At 42.1% G+C, this 19,552-nt stretch overlaps 1 protein-coding gene across 6 annotated transcripts in view; it reads left to right on the top strand.

The window, feature by feature from the left end:
- erc2 (ELKS/RAB6-interacting/CAST family member 2) overlaps window positions 1–19,552 on the top strand; it is a 46,312-nt gene that overhangs the window by 20,129 nt on the left and 6,631 nt on the right. For 2 of the 6 annotated variants that reach the window (XM_086292519.1, XM_086292518.1), the window contains exons 3-13: window positions 871–894; window positions 5,720–6,154; window positions 6,500–6,574; window positions 8,720–8,875; window positions 9,685–9,852; window positions 10,303–10,470; window positions 11,297–11,434; window positions 13,160–13,300; window positions 13,551–13,691; window positions 15,212–15,247; window positions 17,488–17,690. In XM_086292519.1, the coding sequence (XP_086148645.1) occupies window positions 871–894; window positions 5,720–6,154; window positions 6,500–6,574; window positions 8,720–8,875; window positions 9,685–9,852; window positions 10,303–10,470; window positions 11,297–11,434; window positions 13,160–13,300; window positions 13,551–13,691; window positions 15,212–15,247; window positions 17,488–17,690 (1,685 nt within the window). Of the gene's footprint in view, window positions 1–870; window positions 895–5,719; window positions 6,155–6,499; window positions 6,575–8,719; window positions 8,876–9,684; window positions 9,853–10,302; window positions 10,471–11,296; window positions 11,435–13,159; window positions 13,301–13,550; window positions 13,692–15,211; window positions 15,248–17,487; window positions 17,691–19,371; window positions 19,495–19,552 lie in introns of all 6 variants that reach the window. The other 4 variants (XM_086292513.1, XM_086292515.1, XM_086292516.1 and 1 more) reach the window with 4 other exon arrangements.

Below are 19,552 nucleotides of genomic sequence, written 5' to 3'. Positions count from 1 at the left end.
ACTGTAATTATTATAAATTAAAACTGCAACTAGTGACTCTGTGGTTAATCTGTTCATTATGTTACGTCCCTCTGCAATTACTATTTCAGTAAGTTCTAATGAAATGGTAAAATAAGCTAACAAAGATCAAAAAATATATTTGCTGCAAGATTGTAAGAGGAAAAAATGTACTTTTAAAGCTGGTGTAATGTTTTGCGTATTTTCTCTGTAGCTGCAGTTTTCTACGATAATGCTTCATCTCATCATTATCATTCTTAATAACATAATTTATACTGCTTTTATTAATTGTACATCTATCACTGCTGCTAACCAGAATGCTTAAGTCATTTTTTAAAAAGCCATTTCCAATCTTTTCTTCATCTCTTTCCAGAAAGGCCATTCTGATAAAGTCATCATTTTTCTGTGGACAGACTTTTGACTTCTTGTAGAGAGAAAAGGCAGAAATAAAAGAAATAGCTGAGCTCTAGTAAGTCTCAGCACGCAGTGAGATGAGAAGTGTACAGAATTCCATCCCTAACTTTTTGATGGTTATGTGTACACCCTCTGAGCACTCTGTATAGACAGAGCTATTAATGTGAACACACATATGTGTAAGTGTGGAAGTACAGCTCAGGACTCTGAAGCATCCTTTATCAATTAAATGCTGTCACTATTAAAATGATTAATTTTTTCCATTGCTTTTCCTACTATGACAAGCCAAAATGTCTGTTTTTAAGAAGAATTTGCACTACTGACTGTGGACTGATAAACTGGCAGCTCTCATTTTAATCTCTGACTTGTTTATGTTCATCCATCTCTGTTGCATCAAGCTCTGACGCTGTGTTTTCACCATACATTTGTTTTTCTGTTCATTCTGCCCATGCTCTGCAGCTGCTGGATGCCAGGAGAACCAAGGTTTGTCCCTATGTTTGCACCACGTGCTGAGTGCACAACATAGAGTCACCTTCAGTGTGGCGTGTATTTTCAGACACCTGGCAATCCCTTTGCACCATACAGTCCTTTCTCCTATGAATCCTATAACTCCTAGAAGTTAAATATTTTCAGTGTTTCAGGCTCCCTTCTTGTCCTATGAACCCTGGTCTTTATGTTTCCTCATTTTAAGAGTACAAAGCGATTACTCTGTTTAATGTAATAATGTCTGGTGCTCCTTTAGTACAACAAAACCTAAAACCTCAGACTCCCCGTGAAGTCGGTTTGATTTCACATATTTTCCACTCCTTCAGATCCTGACTGAGCTATTTTCTGAACAAAAAGTAATTTGTGCTCCACTCTCTGTCTCTGCTGGAAGAAAATTTCAACAGAAGTCAGTTTTTGACAGAAACCGGGCCTTAAAGGTATTCCTCTAGACCCAAAACCAATCAATAAAAAGAATGTGAATGGTGTATAGCTTTGATATCATGTAATACGGACAGACAAATTCACAAACATGCACACCTTTGTTCAACAGATGGCTGATCTGTCCCTATGGGGTATCAATACTGTAACTTCTGTTCATTAATTTTATATTTTAACTAGTTTTCATCCACCCAGCCAGTCTCTACCAGGAAATTTCACAGTTAGTTTGCATATGTTTTCATTGTAACAGTATGGCCCCTCTGATATTTTTAACTTTTAGTATTCGTGTCCTGGTGGCAGATGCATAAAGCTGTGTGTATGCACAAAGGCAAAGGCAGATTTATGAAACCATGCATACAGATTGTGCTCTTCAAATGCACCTAGACACTTAGATTAAAACAAAAATCTGTATAGTTGATAAGTTTTGTATCCCATATTATCCTCATCAGTTTCACCATATCTGCGCTGATTTCCTCTAAAAATGTCCCTCATATGGTCTGAAGATCTAGTGCATCTAAGAAAATTTGAGCATTGTGAAAAGTTCATTTTTTTGTGATTAAATTAAAGAAGGTGAACTTTGATACATTCTACATTCATCATATATAAAGTGAAATATTTCAGGTCTTTATAAAGAAAAATATAGATTTCATTTTGAGTGAAATACTGTTCACGCAGTATAAATAATGTCTATCTCTCAGTCTAGTTCAGTACATGCAAACACAACCCAACTGCTGACTTGACAGTTCTCCAGATAATGATCATTGACATCGTCCACAAGGGCACGGAAGAAAAGGCTGGCTGTTGCAGAGTGCTGTGCTCAAGCTTATTCGTGGATAGCTGACTTCAAGGGAAAAATGTGGTAGGAATAGTGCACAAACAGCAGGGATGACAGCAGCCTTGAGAGAATCGTGAGAAAAGTTGATTCAAGAACTTGGGAGAGCTTCTCGAGGAGTGGACAGATGCAGTGTTACTGGGCTGTTGCACGGACGTGCAAAATGCTTTTTTTTTCAAATGAAGCAAAGGTCCTGACGTCTGGGGGAAGAGTGGAAAAGGCACAAAATCGAAGATGTTTTGAAGTCCAGTAAGAAGTCCGCACACTGTGATGACTCAGGGTGCCAAGTCTTCAGCCGATGTTGTTGGTGTTTTGGTCCACTGTTTTTTATCAAGTCCAAAGTCAATACTGACATCTACCAGGAGATTTTATAACACTTTATGCTTCCATCTGCAGAAAAGCACCACCTGCTCACAGTGCCAGAACTGCTACCATGACCATGTTATTACTGTAAATGATTAGCCAGCCAACTCTCCTGACCCGAATCCCCAGAGAATCTAAGATGAAGATGAGAAACACCTGACCCAAAAATACAGTCGAGCTGAAGGCCGCCATCAAAGGAACCGAGCAGTAACACCTCAGCAGTGGAACAACCGTGTCATACTGCTCTGATGCAGTAATTAGTGGCAAAGGATTCCCAAGTACTGAGTATTTATATAAACATATATTCCATTAATTAAATATTTCTACATTACAAATTGTTTTAATAGTTTACTGGACTTCTGATTTTCATGAGTTTTAAACCATAAAAATCAAATCCATCCAGCCATCCATCCATCCATCTTCTCCTGCCTTATCCGGGGCCGGGTCGCGGGGCAGCAGCCTAAGCAGAGAAGCCCAGACCTTCCTCTCCCCAGCCACCTCCTCCAGCTTATCCGGGGGAACACCAAGGCGTTCCCAGGCCAGCCGAGAGATATAATCTCTCCAGCGTGTCGTGGGTCCTCTCGGTGCGACATGGCCAGAACACCTCACCCAGGAGGCGCCCAGGAGGCATCCTTGTCAGATGCCCGAACCACCTCAACTGGCTCCTTTCGATGTGGAGAAGGAGCGGCTCTACTCTGAGCCCCTCCCGGATGGCCGAACTTCTCACCCTATCTCTAAGGGAGAGGCCAGCCACCCTTCGGAGGAAGCTCATTTCCTCCGCTTGTATCCACGATCTCGTTCTTTCGGTCACTACCCACAGCTCGTGGCCAGACTCTGCTTCCTCCTCAGAAGATGTGTCAGTGGGATTAAGGAGGTCCTTGAAGTATTCCTTCCACTGCCCGACAATTTTCTCAGTCGAAGTCAGCAGCGCTCCACCAGCACTATACACAGTGCAGGTAGAGCACCGCTTTCCCCTCCTGAGACGTCTGACGGTTTGCCAGAATCTCTTCGAGGCAGTCCGAAAGTCTTTTTCCATGGCCTCTCCGAACTCCTCCCACACCTGAGTTTTTGCATCAGCCACTGCCCGAGCCGCATTCCGCTTGGCCTGTCGGTACCTGTTGGCTACCTCCGAAGTCCCACAGGCTAGCCAAGCCCGATAGGACTCCTTCTTCAGCCTGGTGGCTCCCTTCACCTCTGGTGTCCACCATTTGGTTCGGGGATTACCACCACGACAGGCACCAACCACCTTGCGGCCACAGCTCAATGCAGCAGCTTCGGGAATGGAGACGCTGAACATGGTCCATTTGGACTCAATGTCCCCAGTCTCCCTCAGAATGCTGTTGAAGCTCTGCCGGAGGTGTGCGTTGAAGATCTCACGGACTGGGGCCTCTGCTAGGCGTTGCCAGAACACCCTCACTACGCGTTTAGGTGCACCAGGTCTGTCCAGCGTCCTCCCCCGCCACCTGATCCAACTCACCACCAGGTGGTGATCAGTTGACAGCTCAGCCCCTCTCTTTACCCGAGTGTCCAGAACATATGGTCGCAGGTCTGGTGATACAATTACAAAATCGATCATCGACCTGCGGCCTAGAGCGTCCTGGTGCCACGTGCACTTATGGACACTCTTATGTTTGAACAAAGTGTTTGTATGGCCAAACTGTGATTTGTGCAGAAGTCCAATAACAAAACACCGCTCGTGTTCAGATCAGGGAGGCCGTTCCTCCCAATCACGCCCCTCCAGGTATCACTGTTGTTACCCACGTGAGCATTGAAGTCTCCCAGTAGGACAACAGAGTCTCCAGGTGGAGCACCCTCCAGCACCCCACCCAGGGACTCTAAGAAGGCTGGGTACTCTGAACTGCCACTCAGCGCATAAGCGCAGATGACAGTCAGGACCCGTTCCCCGACCCTAAGGCGCAGGGAACAAACCCTCTCATCCACTGGGAAGAATCCCAGCGTACAGGCAGCAAGCCGAGGGGATATTAGAATACCCACCCCAGCCCGCCGCCTCTCACCAGGGGCAACTCCAAACTGAGACAGAGTCCAGCCCCTCTCCAGGAGACTGGTTCCAGAGCCCAAGCCATGCGTAGAGGTGAGCCTGACTATATCTAGCTGGTACCTCTCAACCTCACGCACTAACTCAGGCTCCTTCCCCACCAGAGAGGTGACATTCCTTGTCCCAGTTGCCAGTCTTGGTAGCCGGGGATCAGTGCGCCAGGGCCTCCACTCCTGGCTGCTGCCCGGCACACAATTCCCCCGAGGTGGTGGGCCTACGTGAGGATGGGCCCATTTCCCCTTTTTGGGCTGTGCCCGACCGGGCCCCATGGACTAAGGCCTGGACACCAGACACTCGCCCTCAGGCACCCTCCCCGGGCCTGGCTCCAGGGCGGGGCCCCGGTAACCCTTACCCCGGGCAGGGTAAACTGTTCCCTCGATGCTTTCCTCATAAGGGTTTTCTGAATCGCTCTTTGTCTGGTCCCTCACTCAGGACCAATTTTCCATGGGAGACCCTACCAGGGGGCAAAAGCCCCCGGACAACATAGCCCCTGGGATCCCTGGGACAAACAAACCCCTCCACCACGATAAGGTAGCGATTCAAGGAGGGGATAATAATCAAATTTAAAACAAAAAAGGCTTGGAATATTTCACTTTATGTTTGATGAATACAGATGATTATGATCATTTAGATTTAGAATTAAATTAAATTTCAGGGTGTTCAGTTTTTTTTTTTGTTCATCTGCACACTTTCTTCACTTATATGTACCAGTTTACATAAAGTTGAATGTGCATGTTATTGTACATGCACTTGGTCCCTGCTTTCTCAGTGTGAAAGTCAGACCTGTGAGAGCACCAGGGTGTTTCTGTGTATAATAAAGCCCTTTACAGACTAATAAATTTATATTTGGAAGCTGTGAATTCTTTTTAAAGATATTTTCTCCAACAACTGTAAATCTATGCAGTCAGGACTTAAATTAGATCCGTGCTTCACACTTTTTCAACAAAAAACCTAAAATCTAAAAGCGTGCCAAGGTAAGTCATGTGTTCCCCATGATCGACCTGCTGTGGGATTGTTTGTTCATCCCCATGTGTAGTGTTATTACGTAATGTTCGGTTATGAGCTATACCTAAAAATAGTTTCAATAATTGGTAAGCCTCTGTGTGTGTTTGTATATGTGTGTGTGTTTGTAGCATCTTCAGATGACCATCCAAGCTCTGCAGGATGAATTGCGCACACAGCGAGACCTCAACCACCTGCTGCAGCAGGAGAGTGGTAACCGCTCTGGGTCTGAGCATTTCACCACCATTGAGCTGACAGAGGAGAACTTCCGGCGGCTGCAGGCTGAACATGACAGACAGGCCAAGGAGCTCTTCCTGCTGAGAAAGACCCTAGAGGAGATGGAACTGAGGATTGAGACCCAGAAACAAACCCTGGGTGCCAGAGATGAGTCAATTAAGAAGTTGCTTGAGATGCTACAGAGCAAAGGGCTGCCCCCGGGCCCGGGCAGGGCGACCGAGGAGGAGGAGCAAGAACGAGCCCGGCGCATTGCAGAAGCAGAGGCGCAACTGGGACACCTGGAGGTCATTCTGGATCAAAAGGAGAAGGAAAACATCCATTTGCGAGAGGTAGTATATGTCGAGGGTTAAGATGATGATGTTAAGTCATTGCATTCACTGCTTTAGAGTAAAAAAAAAAAACTGTTCTTTTGTTTTGTTGTCACTAGATGGCAGTGCAGCATGTCACAAAATCAATATTCTCTTCTCTGCTGCTTATCCCTGCATCATAACAATTATGTAATGTATGAAGTAAAAGAACTGAAGAGCAGTTGCATGAAATATTTTGCATGTGTAAGCATAAAGCTTTTATGCATTGTGAGGTGAGCTTTTGAAATTTTAATAATCTAGCTATTCATTGGAGACCACGATCGGTTTTGCTGTACCGCTGCTACAAATTGTTGTCTTTTTTTTAAGGAACTGCACAGAAGAAATCAACTGCATCAGGACCCAAGTAAAACTAAGGCCCTGCAGACCATTATAGAGATGAAAGTAAGACTCCTATACAGCCTGCGCATAAACACATACAGCAGGGCCCATCATCAACTACGCTTCACTGCTTCTGTTTAAAGCCAGATGTTATTTTTGTATTTACCTAACTGACTGACGTTCACAGCTGTAGCATGTTTGCCACTGCATGTCTAAATGGAAACCTGTTCCGGCAAATCTATTGTTGTGATTGTGATCATCGGCAGCTGAGTCAATCATCAACACACTGACACACTCTAGCAAACACACACACACACACACACACACACACACACACACACACACGTACTGCTCACAAAGCAGTTGTGCAAACATAAACAAGAGTCAATATTACTGTTTAACATTTCAGCTGTTGTGGCTCGCTTGACAGATGGCCAGCTACCCCAGACAGTAACACGCCACACCAGTTTCATGACAAGATGTTTTCTATTCTGCATGACAGATTGTTTGCAAACATCCCAGACTCCAGCTCTATCATTTCAGCTTCATTTTTTTGCAGGGGAGTATTGTGACTCCAAAGCATTGTTTTAAAATTTTCATTCAAGGTTTCTGAACTGAGGAAAAACTACTGAGCTGAAATATAGCAAAAAAAAAGTGTATAAAAGGATAGCAAGAAGCATCTTGGATTGTAAATAATTCCACAAAACATACCATATGGAGAATCTTTTAGGATGAAGGACCCCACCCTCTTTACACAAGCATGTTGTACAGCAGCTGGATGTGACACTAGCGATATCAGGCTCATTCAATGAACCACTGTAGACACCACCAGCCTCACTGCAGAGGCCTGACATCACTTCCTCAAAATAAATCATGACATCATCGCTGAGCTGACACAGCCCCTCTCACTCGGCTGGATCCGTGCCGAGCAGGCCCCAGCCTAGTCATGTGATGTGCAAGCTCTAGGATCCTGTTGATTTTCATACGGCGCGCGGGGAAGTCCCGCCTCCTTTCTCCTCCTGTGCTGTGCAGGAAGACCCTGCATCTCTCCCCCTCTCCTCTCTCCCACTGCTGTGTTGATGCTGATGGAAGCACGAATAATCCTCCCTCCCTCTCTTCCCCTACATCCCTCCCACCCTCTCCTCCTCACTCACCAGAGACAGTGCACGGTATATAGCCTGCCTGCTGCTGCCATGGAAACAGGTGTGGTTGTTTATGACAGTGAGAGGCCAGTATGCAGGGAGATAGAGAGACAGAGAGGCATACAGAGGCAGGGAAAGGGAAATAAAGAGCAAGATTTACTGACCAGGTCGATGTACCAGTGATTACATGTGGATGGAATAAAATCACTCTTCTTTAAAGGTACGATGTCTTGTCTCGATTGCAGCAGTGTTAGTTCATTGATGTTCGTCTCGTAACACAGAGACTGAGCTGAGGTGCAGCAGCAGGGCGAAGTGCATGTACAATGTGCAGTGCTCATACATTGACGTTAACCCCTCAGATCCTTGTCTGGTACTTCATCATTCCTCATCACATTTCCCACCTTCCTCTGCAGCGGGCTATCACTGCCCCTGCTAATGGCCATAAGTTCATAAGTTCAGAGTCACTAAGAGGAAAGAAGGAGGGACACAAAAAAAGAGAGAAAGACAGAGAACAACAAGGTTGCTCCATGTTCTGCTGGAGAGGGAGATGGACCATGGCTAATCTTAAAGACGTTGTATTATTTATTTAAAAAGCCGTGAAGCTAAAGCTGCACTCACAGTCGCAGTCTAGAGACTGGATTCTGCATTGATCTGCAAGCATCTACGGCAAAAGCTACGGCTTGTTACTTTTCTTCCTTTCCCCCTGCGCATTTCTCTCCGGTCCTGGTTGATCTCGCCGTACTGGATGTGCGCTCAATATTTCCCAATGGTGATTAATCCTCCGAGCTGCCGCACGGAGCTGAGTAGAACGCTTCTGATTTCACCGACAGATACTGCAGTTGCTCTCAGTCAGACCAAAGAGCTTTTTCCATTCTTGGTTTATCTCACTATATCTTTCAGTTCCTCCCCCCCTTTCAGTCTCTGTGTCTGTATTTCTCTTTAAATCTTTTACCCTCCATTTGTTTCCTGGACTCTTTTCTTTAGCTCAGATTTATTTGCAGCATGCAACTTTTGGACATGCCAGTCCTGGTTTTGAGGTGTGTCTCCTCCGCGTGTTTGTGTGCAGGACACCAAAATTGCCTCTCTGGAACGCAACATTCGGGATCTGGAGGATGAGATTCAAATGCTGAAGGCAAACGGCTTACTGAACACAGAGGACAGAGAAGAGGAAATCAAACAGATGGAGGTCTACAAGAACCACTCTAAGTTTATGAAGACGAAGGTAGAGACTAACTGCACTGTGCATGCAGATCTGATGCTGTTAAAGTATGGCTTAATATAAAATGGCAGGCATGATGTTCAGGGTACAGAGCTGTGCAGAAGAGAGAGTACTGAAAAATGTTGTGTTACATAAATGAGCTGCTTTAACACATAGTGAGAACAGCAAAGTGCCCTGTCGGCAAAAAATCTGAAAGAGGCTCCGTGCCAAAAGTGGGGAAAAATCCAAACTTTGCAAACGCATACTTTAACATTTGAAAACACTTTTCTTCCTTAATTACACATAAAAAGTACATCACTTTATTAATCTGTGGCCACAAGACAAACACAAGTCTAAAATAAGATAAGCCACAATGAAAGCTTTGTTTTTGTTGAACTGACTTCCGCTGCTTGTTTTCCGACCGGTCCGTGATGATAAGTTGTGTTTGCATATCAGAGTTAGAGTCATACACTCAAGCACAGCCACCTACAACCTGTGATAGTGTCAAGGTGTGTGTGTCTGTGACTTTCTGGGGCTCACGCGTACGTGTCTTTGGAGTGTTTACGTTTTCTCTCCTTATTAAGCGACCAGCCACAGTTTTGTTCTTCTATTTTTAGACTTCTTTTCATCAATCATGAATAGAAATGATGTATAATATATGATGAATGCAGGGGAGTTAGTCCCAAATGCATATTTAATGAGGGAGAAGCGTGTTGATGAAAATAGTGCGAAAGCTGTGCAGACTAGCTCGCGGTTCCCATTCGTGAGTGTGAAATCGTTACACTGCTCACGTAACGGTTGGGTCAAAATGATCTGCTTCCTCTCATGTACAGATTGACCAGTTGAAGCAGGAGTTGTCAAAGAAAGAGTCAGAACTGCTGGCTCTGCAGACGAAGCTAGAGACCCTCAACAACCAGAACTCAGACTGCAAACAGCATATCGAGGTGCTCAAAGAGTCTCTCACTGCCAAGGAGCAACGTGCTGCCATCCTGCAAACGGAGGTAATAAAACAAGCTCAACTTATTTGTACACGTACAATAAATTAACTTAACAATACATCGCTTCACAAACATTCTCAAGCTCCTAGCCAAACTGAGCAAACAATAGGCTTGCCCTGGGCCCGAGGCTTATTACAGCAAATCATATCAGCAGAGTGTTTGCTTTGAAAGCTTTGTAGTAAGTGAAGTGCAACCTAGGTCACTACCAATGAAAAACTGTTGCCCAGTGTACTGTCACAGCTCATAGACCAGAAAACATCACAGATCTGCAGTAATAAATAAATAACTGTGGTGAATTATTAAAATACTTCCCTAATAAATACTCATCCAGCACCTTTTTTACTTTAGGGTTACTATAAGTTATTAAATCAAAGTGCTTTTAACTATAATGGTACACTTGGGATAATTAGTCCACTTTGTGTGCTTCCTCTGACATGTATTAATGTGCTTTAGGTTGACGCTTTACGTCTACGTCTGGAGGAGAAAGAGTCCTTCTTGAACAAGAAAACCAAGCAGCTGCAGGACCTGACGGAGGAGAAGGGTACTCTCGCCGGAGAAATCAGGGACATGAAGGACATGCTTGAGGTCAAAGAAAGAAAGATTAATGTCCTGCAGAAAAAGGTGAGAATGGAAGGAAAGAAGACCTCACCATGTAGAAACATTAGGGAGGAAATACACTTTAGCCACAATTTTGGCTTGTCCACATTACTCTGCTTTTGAGTTATTGTTTATTTTTTTGTCTACAACACACTGTATTGTGGAGGCATGTCTAATTACTCCAGATTTAGTCACAAATTTGAAATGAACAGCGACTGTGTGGGTTGTTTCGTCACATTTCCGTGTCCTGGACTAAACCAGTCGCTCTGTGGAAATATAAAGCTGGGAGGTTACTCTGTCCATGAAGTGTGAGAGAGTCTCATGCTCTCAGGGGAAAATGCCCACAGAAAGACAAGCAAGAAGATATTTCTGCCTCACTGGCTCTCATTTGTGTGTGCTATAAATACTCACAGAGTGTTACTCCATATCGCACCCAGACCTGCTCTCCCGTTTTGTTTTTCTTCTCTTGTGTCTGATCACACACCCCTCTCTCTCTCTCTCTCTCTCTCTCATCTTTGCACTTTTATCTGTTTCATCATTTTTATTAATTATGAATCATTGTTTTCTCCTGTCTTATCATAAATAAAATACCTTAATTCAGTCCTGCACTGCTCAGATAGCAGTTTGGTTTAAATTCAGGTTTACATTAAGTTCTGCTTTTCAAAACTTAAAGGTCTTATAGTTTTTGATGTATTTCTTCTCACATTGTACATTGTTGCTTATGTAGTGTGTTAAGCTTCAGAGACTTAAAAAATGGCAGATATACCGACTTTAAATGTTGCGCTGGTTTGGAGATCGTGCTTTTTATTGTGTGTTTTGCTCCTTGTTTTTTCTTATTTTTCTGAGTCAGATTGAGAACCTGCAGGAGCAGCTGCGGGACAAAGACAAGCAGCTGGGGAACCTCAAGGACAGGGTCAAGTCTCTGCAGACCGACTCCAGTAACACAGACACTGCCCTGGCCACCCTGGAAGAGGCGCTGTCAGAGAAGGTAGATCACGCCACCCTTATACCACAGAACCCGTAACACTGTCTGAACTGTGACACTTTATCTGTTTGTAGTTACTATCATATCATCAAAAGGATGTATATACTGGAAGGAATTCCAGGTGACTTTTTCAGACAATCATTCATTCAAAATCCAGGATGTGAATGACCTCTTTTTTTTCTTGTATGCTCTCAAGAAGACCACAAGGACCAAACATTAGCGTCATTATCGACAAGAAATTGAGATTAGCAAACTTTTTTCCTGACGTTTTATATCTCTGTTAGGTCGCAGTAACACGGTCCTAAGCAAACTTGTATTCCCTGACCGACTGGTAAATGGTTGCTGGCTGTCGCTAAGTGATACTGATCACAAAGAGGATGCTGCACCAAAAACCTCCTTGTGGTTGTTTTGGTCACTAGCAGATTGGCACATTGCCAGCGTTTGTATGGGTGGCTCCAACTTGTCTGCAACATTTTCTCTCTGGGCTCTAGTGAAACTTGAACACACTGCAAGTGCCACACAGAGTAGAAAAGGAGCATGTTCGCCATCAGTTCAATTAAATTCAGTTCGATTCAATTTTATTTATATAGTGCCAATTCAACAACAATCACCTCAAAGTGCTTTATATTGTACGCTAATATTAGAGAGAAGCTATCTGCTGTGACTGGGGGTGAGGAAAAAGAGAAGATAAATACACATTTATTTATTTAATTTAGTAAAAGTTACACTCTTTAAAGAGAATAATGTAAGCTTCGGTGTTGTCATAGATACTTGAACTTTAGAGTTCCTCATAAGGGGAATTTAAAGAGACACAAACAGAAATGCTTCCTCTTATTTCCAGACTTCATATTAAGCTTAGTCAGCTGGTAGCTGGTGAAATTCCCACATATGTTAAACCTTTCCTCTAAATGAACCATGTTAGTAAAAATTCTTGTTTTCTGTTTCTTCTTCTTCTTTTTTTAAACAACTACAAGTTGCGTCTAGTTGCTGTGGAGTGATTGTACAGAACTTCTGAAATTGTGACGAGATCAGATTTGTACTTGTGCAGAAAGAAGTGTGAATAGTATAAAATATTAAAACATTTATTATTACATTCTGTTATTACATTCCTTGATATCAAAGAAGAGAGATGAAGGCACATGTCGCAGCAGGGCGACTGTGCCCTTCTCTGCACTAAGGCTGTTTGTGAAGCCCATCATGGTGCTTTAAAAAGCTCCATCGGGTTTGACTTTTCTTAATCCTCCTAAAAATCGTGGAACCTCACCAAATATCAGTAGTAACTCTATTACAGTTCATAGATTTATGTATAATTGAGGAAATAGCTGATGTAATCCTCTAGCTGCATTAGATATCATTATTTCTTTCCTGCACTAGTGTTTTATTCAATTTTTAGGTAACCAGATTTTGATGATTACATCTTTACTTATAAAAACATACAAGGAAAAAATAACAAAGTAGCACTGGGGTAAAATTCCAGGCACGGCATCTAGCTTGATTCAGCATTTTAGCTTAATTTTAGTCTAATTTCTTAATAACTGTATTTTTCATGTGTGATATTAATTTCACATAACTAGAGACATTTGTTTTTTAAAAGGAATGAACTGATACAAATCTCTGATTTGTGCTGGAACAATCTTAAATGAACATCTCAGCAGTTTAATGTTTATATAGACTCTTAACCGTTCAGTCATATGAAGAGTTTTAATTCTTTGTGCTTCTGTGTGTTAGGAGAGGATTATTGAGCGTTTGAAGGACCAAAGGGAGAGAGAAGACAGAGAACGACTGGAAGAAGTGGAATCATATAAGAAAGAGAACAAGGAATTGAAGGAGAAGGTGAACAGCCTGCAGATAGAACTAACAGAAAAGGAGGTCAGTGAGCAAAGAGATTTTCTCTATAAGGCTACAGGGCTGTGTACACATGACTGTGTCCTTCTCTTTGCTGCAGAGCATGCACCTTTTTTATGCACAGCAAATATTGAAACACTATCTTTCAGTAGGGCTTTAGGTGCCATTTAAGCAGTCGCCTCAGGTGCTGTAACTTTGTTGCACATGCTGGCACTCTGCTGGCCTGCCTGGTTTGAAGCGCTGCTAACCGTCTGTCCTGACTACTCACCTGCAGTCCAGTCTCATCGATCTGAAAGAACACGCATCATCCCTGGCATCCTCTGGCCTCAAGAAGGATTCAAAGCTCAAGTCACTGGAGATTGCAATTGAGCAGAAAAAAGAGGAATGTAGTAAGTTGGAGACACAGTTACAGAAGGTAGGTGTGCATCTCTCACCACCGAATCACCTCGCACACTATAATGCAAAATTTTAATTTAGATTTTAAGAGACGAGCAATTCACAGTTTTTAACCTGTAGAGAATTTTTCAGCAGGTTGTTTTGAAAGAAGTAATTACAGATTATGGTTCCCACAGCCATCTATATTAAAAGACGGCTTATCTAATGCTCATTTTTACACAGTTACTTTTTGCAGCCAATCCTAATTATCCAGTTTTTTTGGTTTTAAAGATCTGTTGTGCTTCAGTTAGAGGGAAATCAAGTAAAGGTGGAAAAGTCGGAAATCCTGAATTGGGGTCAAACAGTGTAGTAAAGCTAGCATTACACCACACAGACTCATACAAGTTTGCACGTGTTGGGAAAACGACACCGCAACAAGTTTCATGTTGGAGCTGCTGCTAAGCTTTTGATTGTACTATTCAATCTCTATATAAAGTTAAGCAATTTCATGTGCTCAGGAAACCTGTGTTTAACAGCTCGACAGCAGCCATGTTCTGGACTTTAACACTGGTTAACACTGTTTTGCTATCAGTGATCCACTGTGAAGAAAGAACTTAAAAATGAGCCTAATGCTACTCTTACTGAAGGTCATATATAAATGATGACTTTCCGCTGATGATTTCAGAAATGTCTGGATGAAAGCTGACCATTTTAGCAGTCAGTACGGCAACATTTTCTATGGATGTCTCTTTGTCTGAATTGCAGAGAGCTTCTGTACTCTGAATGAAGACTGCAGCAATGTCTCTCTTTAATTGCACTGAATTGTAGATAAGAAGCCAGAGCTGAGTGTCCACTGCGAAGAAAGGAATGAGCTCATTGTGAATTCAGGGACCACTTCAGTGGAGACTGTTAAGCAGTTACAGACATAAGAAAAAAAGGCTACTTTCCTTTTGTAGAAATGATTGGCCAAATTAACGTGCAGTGTATTTTCTCTGTTCATATTTTCCTGCTGGTCTGATCTTGGCCTGTGTCATTGAGGGAAGATTAAGTATGATCACAGATTATTTAGTGAAGACAGCTCTGTCCCATTTAAAAATTAAAGTAGCAGTAAAGAAACAAGAATACTGAGGTCTCACTTCTGAGAACATGTTATCCTTCATTAGGCTGTTTCTTTGGACCTGAACAAGAAATGTGAACAGACCTTATATAAAGCACACTTCATTAGGCTAATGGCTGCCATCGTGCTTTGTCTCCTGTAACAGGCAGCCATGCTTTTTAAGGGTGTTGCAAGTAGCAGGCAGTCATTAAATATCCCTCTTTGCCTTCTTCTTCTCCTTCTTGAGACTATCGCTGTATCATCTCTTCCTCTGTGTTTGTCTCTGTTGTGTTGCCGTTAGCCTAACAACATGTGTACTATGTTACTTATCTGTCAAACATGTATTGTACCATGTCTGATCCTGCTGTTCTCTCTTTGGCTCAAACTCAATCCTGACATTTACTCTCCCGGGACTCCCCCGTCTCCCTCCTGTTCCTTCCTCAAACCCTCTGTTTGCAATGTAGCAAGCTGAGCAGCTATTCAGTCACATGAACACTCCTGTAAGTCCCTCTCCTGAGCTCTCTGAGGCACATATTGAAAGCATGAGGACACTGATAACTTCCTTGAAATATGCTAGATGGTGATCGTGCCAAACCCCAGCACAGGTCCTGCTTTCACCCACCCAGGATGCATGTTGTTCATTGCACTGTACTGATATAATGAGCTGCAGTCAGAGTCCTGTGCACTGTGCTCATCCTGTAACTGTTTGTGATATGTGGTGAAACTGGTGCTGCATATATGTAGAACCGAAGGCTTACTTAGTCTGCTGGAACGTGCTCAATATAGATTCTTCTGCCATTTTATTAAGTATATGTAGCTCAAACTAAAACAACAATCTTGCAATAAATTCTGTCTTTATGAGGGTTAATTTTATACAGCTGTTTATTGCCCTTTGTTGTAATTACATTTTACATGTAAAAGTCTTCCTATGATTTAGTATAGCCTCATTACACTGTGTCATGTAAGGACACACCTGGGATTAATTGCAGGACTGTTAGACTGCATTAGCTTTAACTATGTGTGAAGTTGTTGTTGTTTTTTTAAGTTTTGGCTTTGTAGATAGTTTTTTCGGTGGTTATACTTAATAAACTGTCATATTCTTCCACAGCACAAAAAAAACATTTAAATGTAACAAATTTTACATTTATGTAAAATTTTGTATCTATAGCTAAATTTAATGGTAATGTTTTTAGTCACTAAGGCCTCATCTGGGAAGTTGTGTGGCAACAGGAACCCATACATTCACTGAATTGTGCAGGTTACACTGACCTCAAATGCAGCACACGTGTGTTTTGTCATAGAAGCTCATGTGGGGAATATGACAAATTAATAGTAAACTTTTCATTGGACTTTCAGAGACTTTATGCAATTGAAGTCACAGGACATGGCATTCAAGTTTCCTCATATTTGGTGCACTTATAACCAGTGAAAAAAATTAAAAGAGGCAAACAGAGTGAACAAACCTTTCTTTAATACATATTTGTCATTGAATTATGTCTAAATATTACATTTTTAGCACAGAATTTCAGTTCAGTGTGTTTTAGCATCTCTGTGAAAATCCTCAAAAAATATCAAACTATTTGACAGTGAATTATAATATTGACATCCCCCCAACTTGATCCACTTTTGTGTATTTTGTGAATCTTGGCAATTTCAGAGGTTCTTAAACAAATGTTATAGATAAGGAAAACAGAATAAAAACACAGAATGCATTCAAATAAATAAAGTAATTGAACTGCAAAATCCTCAAATCATCAAGTGCTTCCTTCCTATAGCCTCCTATAAATGCTCTTCTGTAGTATACTGTTCATTGCAATATTTGCAGGGGCCATATGGAGGGCAATTTGTTGTCCAATAACTGTCTGTTGTAGTTATTTTTCATAAATTTCAACTAGGATTATTGGGTCTTAAATAAAATTATGTATATCTCCTCTAAGCTAAACTCTAGCATCGTTCCTCATGCATAAAATATGACAGTTAGAACAGATTTACTTGGTCACCCTTGCTTCTCTTTCTTCATTCTTTGGACTGACAATTGCAAAGACTGTGCAGCTTCGTTGGGTTTGCATGACTTGGTCGACCTTTGTGCATGTTGTCAGTATCAGTGTTGCCACGCTTCTCTTTTGTCTCAGTGTGGTGCTGTTAGCGAAGGTATCGGCCGTGGTTGAAGATCACTGCAGTGTTTTGGTGGATGGCTCTGTGTAACTCTGCGATATGTGTTAACATATGTGGCTGTGTATTGTCCAGGGTGCTGTGTACCACTGTAGTGGAGAGATGTCCTTGCTGTCCAAAAACTAGACCTCTGATTTTGATAGCCAGTGAATCAATTTAGTGCTTAACTATAATGATTTGTTATTATTGTCACAGACATACAAAACTCTCACAGACTATCCTGAAGTCCTGTATTCTACTCCATGTGCATGAAGTGAGTCTCAATGGACCATTTAATTGGAGCTAAATAATAGCTTTGTTAAAACTAATGAGCCAGTACCAGTAATGATGCCCTCATCCACAACATTTGCCTCGGCTTTATTCATTTGAAAGTACAGGGACACTGCAAGAGACGTAGATAATATAAGTCACTGATGGACTACAGTGTACTGTATGTATCTCTCTTTCATTGACAGTAAAACGTTCTGCGCTTCACACTTTTGTTGATACTGGGTTGTTATTTTTGTTAACTGTGTGTTTTTGGGCGTGTACATGTTTGTATTTGTCTTTTCTTGGCATGTTGATGCAGAAAGCCCATGAAGTGGAGCAGCAGTCGGGCTCCAGAGGGAACCCAGAGTATGTGGACCGGGTGAAACTGCTGGAAAAGGAGGTGAGCTACTACAAGGATGAAGCTAATAAGGCTCAGACAGAGGTGGAGAGACTGCTGGACATCCTGCGAGAGGTGGAAACCGAAAAGAATGATAAGGACAAGAAAATTGCTGAGTTGGAAAGGTAACTAATTCTGACTGCATATTAGCCTGCACTGCTTTAATGCTTCCCTTTTAACAAACACTCTGTTTTCTATGACCATTGTTACATCTATGAAGATAAAAATTAGCATACCTGCCTGCAATTTTAGCAAACCTCTTAGGTAATTTAACATGTTTGCCTGAAAATGCCTGATACATCCATTCTTTGTTTATTTTTTAGCTCTCTACTTAGCTTCAATATATTTATATACAATATAAATATAGGGAATATAAAAACACAAAAAATGGGAGAAAACAAGTAAAGAAAAGGAAAAACAAACTTATCAATACATACATACGGTGTGTTTATTTCATGTATGATCATAGACTGTATATAGAAAAGATGGATGTAGCAGGTTTAGGACACTAATAAAGGTGTTTCTTAAATCACCATTCTTTCTGTTGGCCAATTCAAAAAGAAATCCATTTGTAAAGGACTGCATGAGAAAAGGGCCTCATGAAAATGACATTTTCTTTATGAGTTTATTGTCTGTTTTATTAGTTTTAGCTCATATAAGATACAACATGAGATAAATTTTGTAAATTAGCGTCCCAAATAGAGAACAGGTCTGCTGGAAGTAAAATTATACGTGAAAAGTGGAAGTCCCCCTTTATGTTACTAAAAAAGAAAAGAGAAATAAATGGCCAAGGCCAAAATGCTCAAAACGTTGTGTATGATACAAAAAATAAATATTTTTCTGTGGCTTGTTTCACATCATAACAAGTAACCCGGCATAAAGAGATGGTTTTAAATCTGCTACTCTCTATATCGCAAACAAAACCCCATTTATCTTCAGATAAATCAGTTTATTTTGTAATTTAGGTTACCCAACTCTCTAATGGTATTACCATAAGCAATACAGTGTGCCACTGTTTGTGCTGAGTAGCTCTGAGCAGTCTATTCTTGATCTGGATGCATCTGTTTGTCAGCTTTACAGTTCTCTGTGTTCGGTGTATGCTGGGCAAATGTCCATGTGGCTCTGTGCACATTTTCATAGTGTTTCCATGTTATGTTCAGTTGTGATGTTCTCATACTGCACTGCACTCGATGGTATTGGATAATGTGCTCTGTACACACAGTTTTGATTTACACGTTTAGGTTTTGTTTATAAATATCAGCAATGCTCCACTCAGCCACTTCTCTTTCGGAAGAGGTCATCTGAGTCCAGTTAATGGAGTGCAGAAATAAAGCAGGTGGACTCTCTGGTTCTCTCCTGGGAGCAGTACTGCAAGTTTATTTGCACTTTGGTTTGTCTAATGAAGGAGATCATCGTCCTTTACCTGGACAGGATTCAGACGGATGAGACTAACATAGGGATTGGTTGATCTGCATGAGGACCACACAGCCCTTCTCCCCTGCCACTGCTTAGTGTTAAAGACACTTATATACTCCCTTCTCAGATCATTATAGGATTAATGTCGTGATACTTTGTTAGTGGTGTTTGATTAATTGCGTCTTCTTGTCCTTTTTTTTGCCATCTTTACCCACTTTTCTCCGTCCCATTTCCCTCTCTCTCTTCTGTACCATGCTCACCTGCCCCTCTCTTTACCCCTGGCCATGAATCAACTTTCAACCTACTTCTCTTCTGTTCTGAAATCTGATTCTGATTTTTCAAAATCTTTTCTTCATCTCCCTTGCAAATCTTTCTCTGTTTTGACACCAGCCCCCCTCCCCCCGCCCCCCGCCCCACCCCTCGTCCCGGTGGCAGAGCTCCCCCTGACCCGCTCCCTTCTGTGTCCACTGCTCCCCAGCAGATAGGGGGCATGGTGTGGGATTTCCTGGGAAAGTGAGTGCTCTGCCCTGGCACTTAAGGCTTGGCTGCGTGGTTAAAGTCTCCGACTGCG

The sequence above is a fragment of the Aulonocara sp. 'chitande type north' Nkhata Bay genome, linkage group LG5 (assembly GCF_057382095.1).
Source record: "Aulonocara sp. 'chitande type north' Nkhata Bay isolate Kocher_YH1m ecotype deep benthic linkage group LG5, A_spYH_male_GT1.1, whole genome shotgun sequence".
Classification (NCBI taxonomy): Eukaryota; Metazoa; Chordata; class Actinopteri; order Cichliformes; family Cichlidae; genus Aulonocara; species Aulonocara sp. 'chitande type north' Nkhata Bay.
The sequence above is the reverse complement of the archived record's forward strand: the minus strand, read 5'-3'. Positions and strand labels throughout refer to the sequence as shown.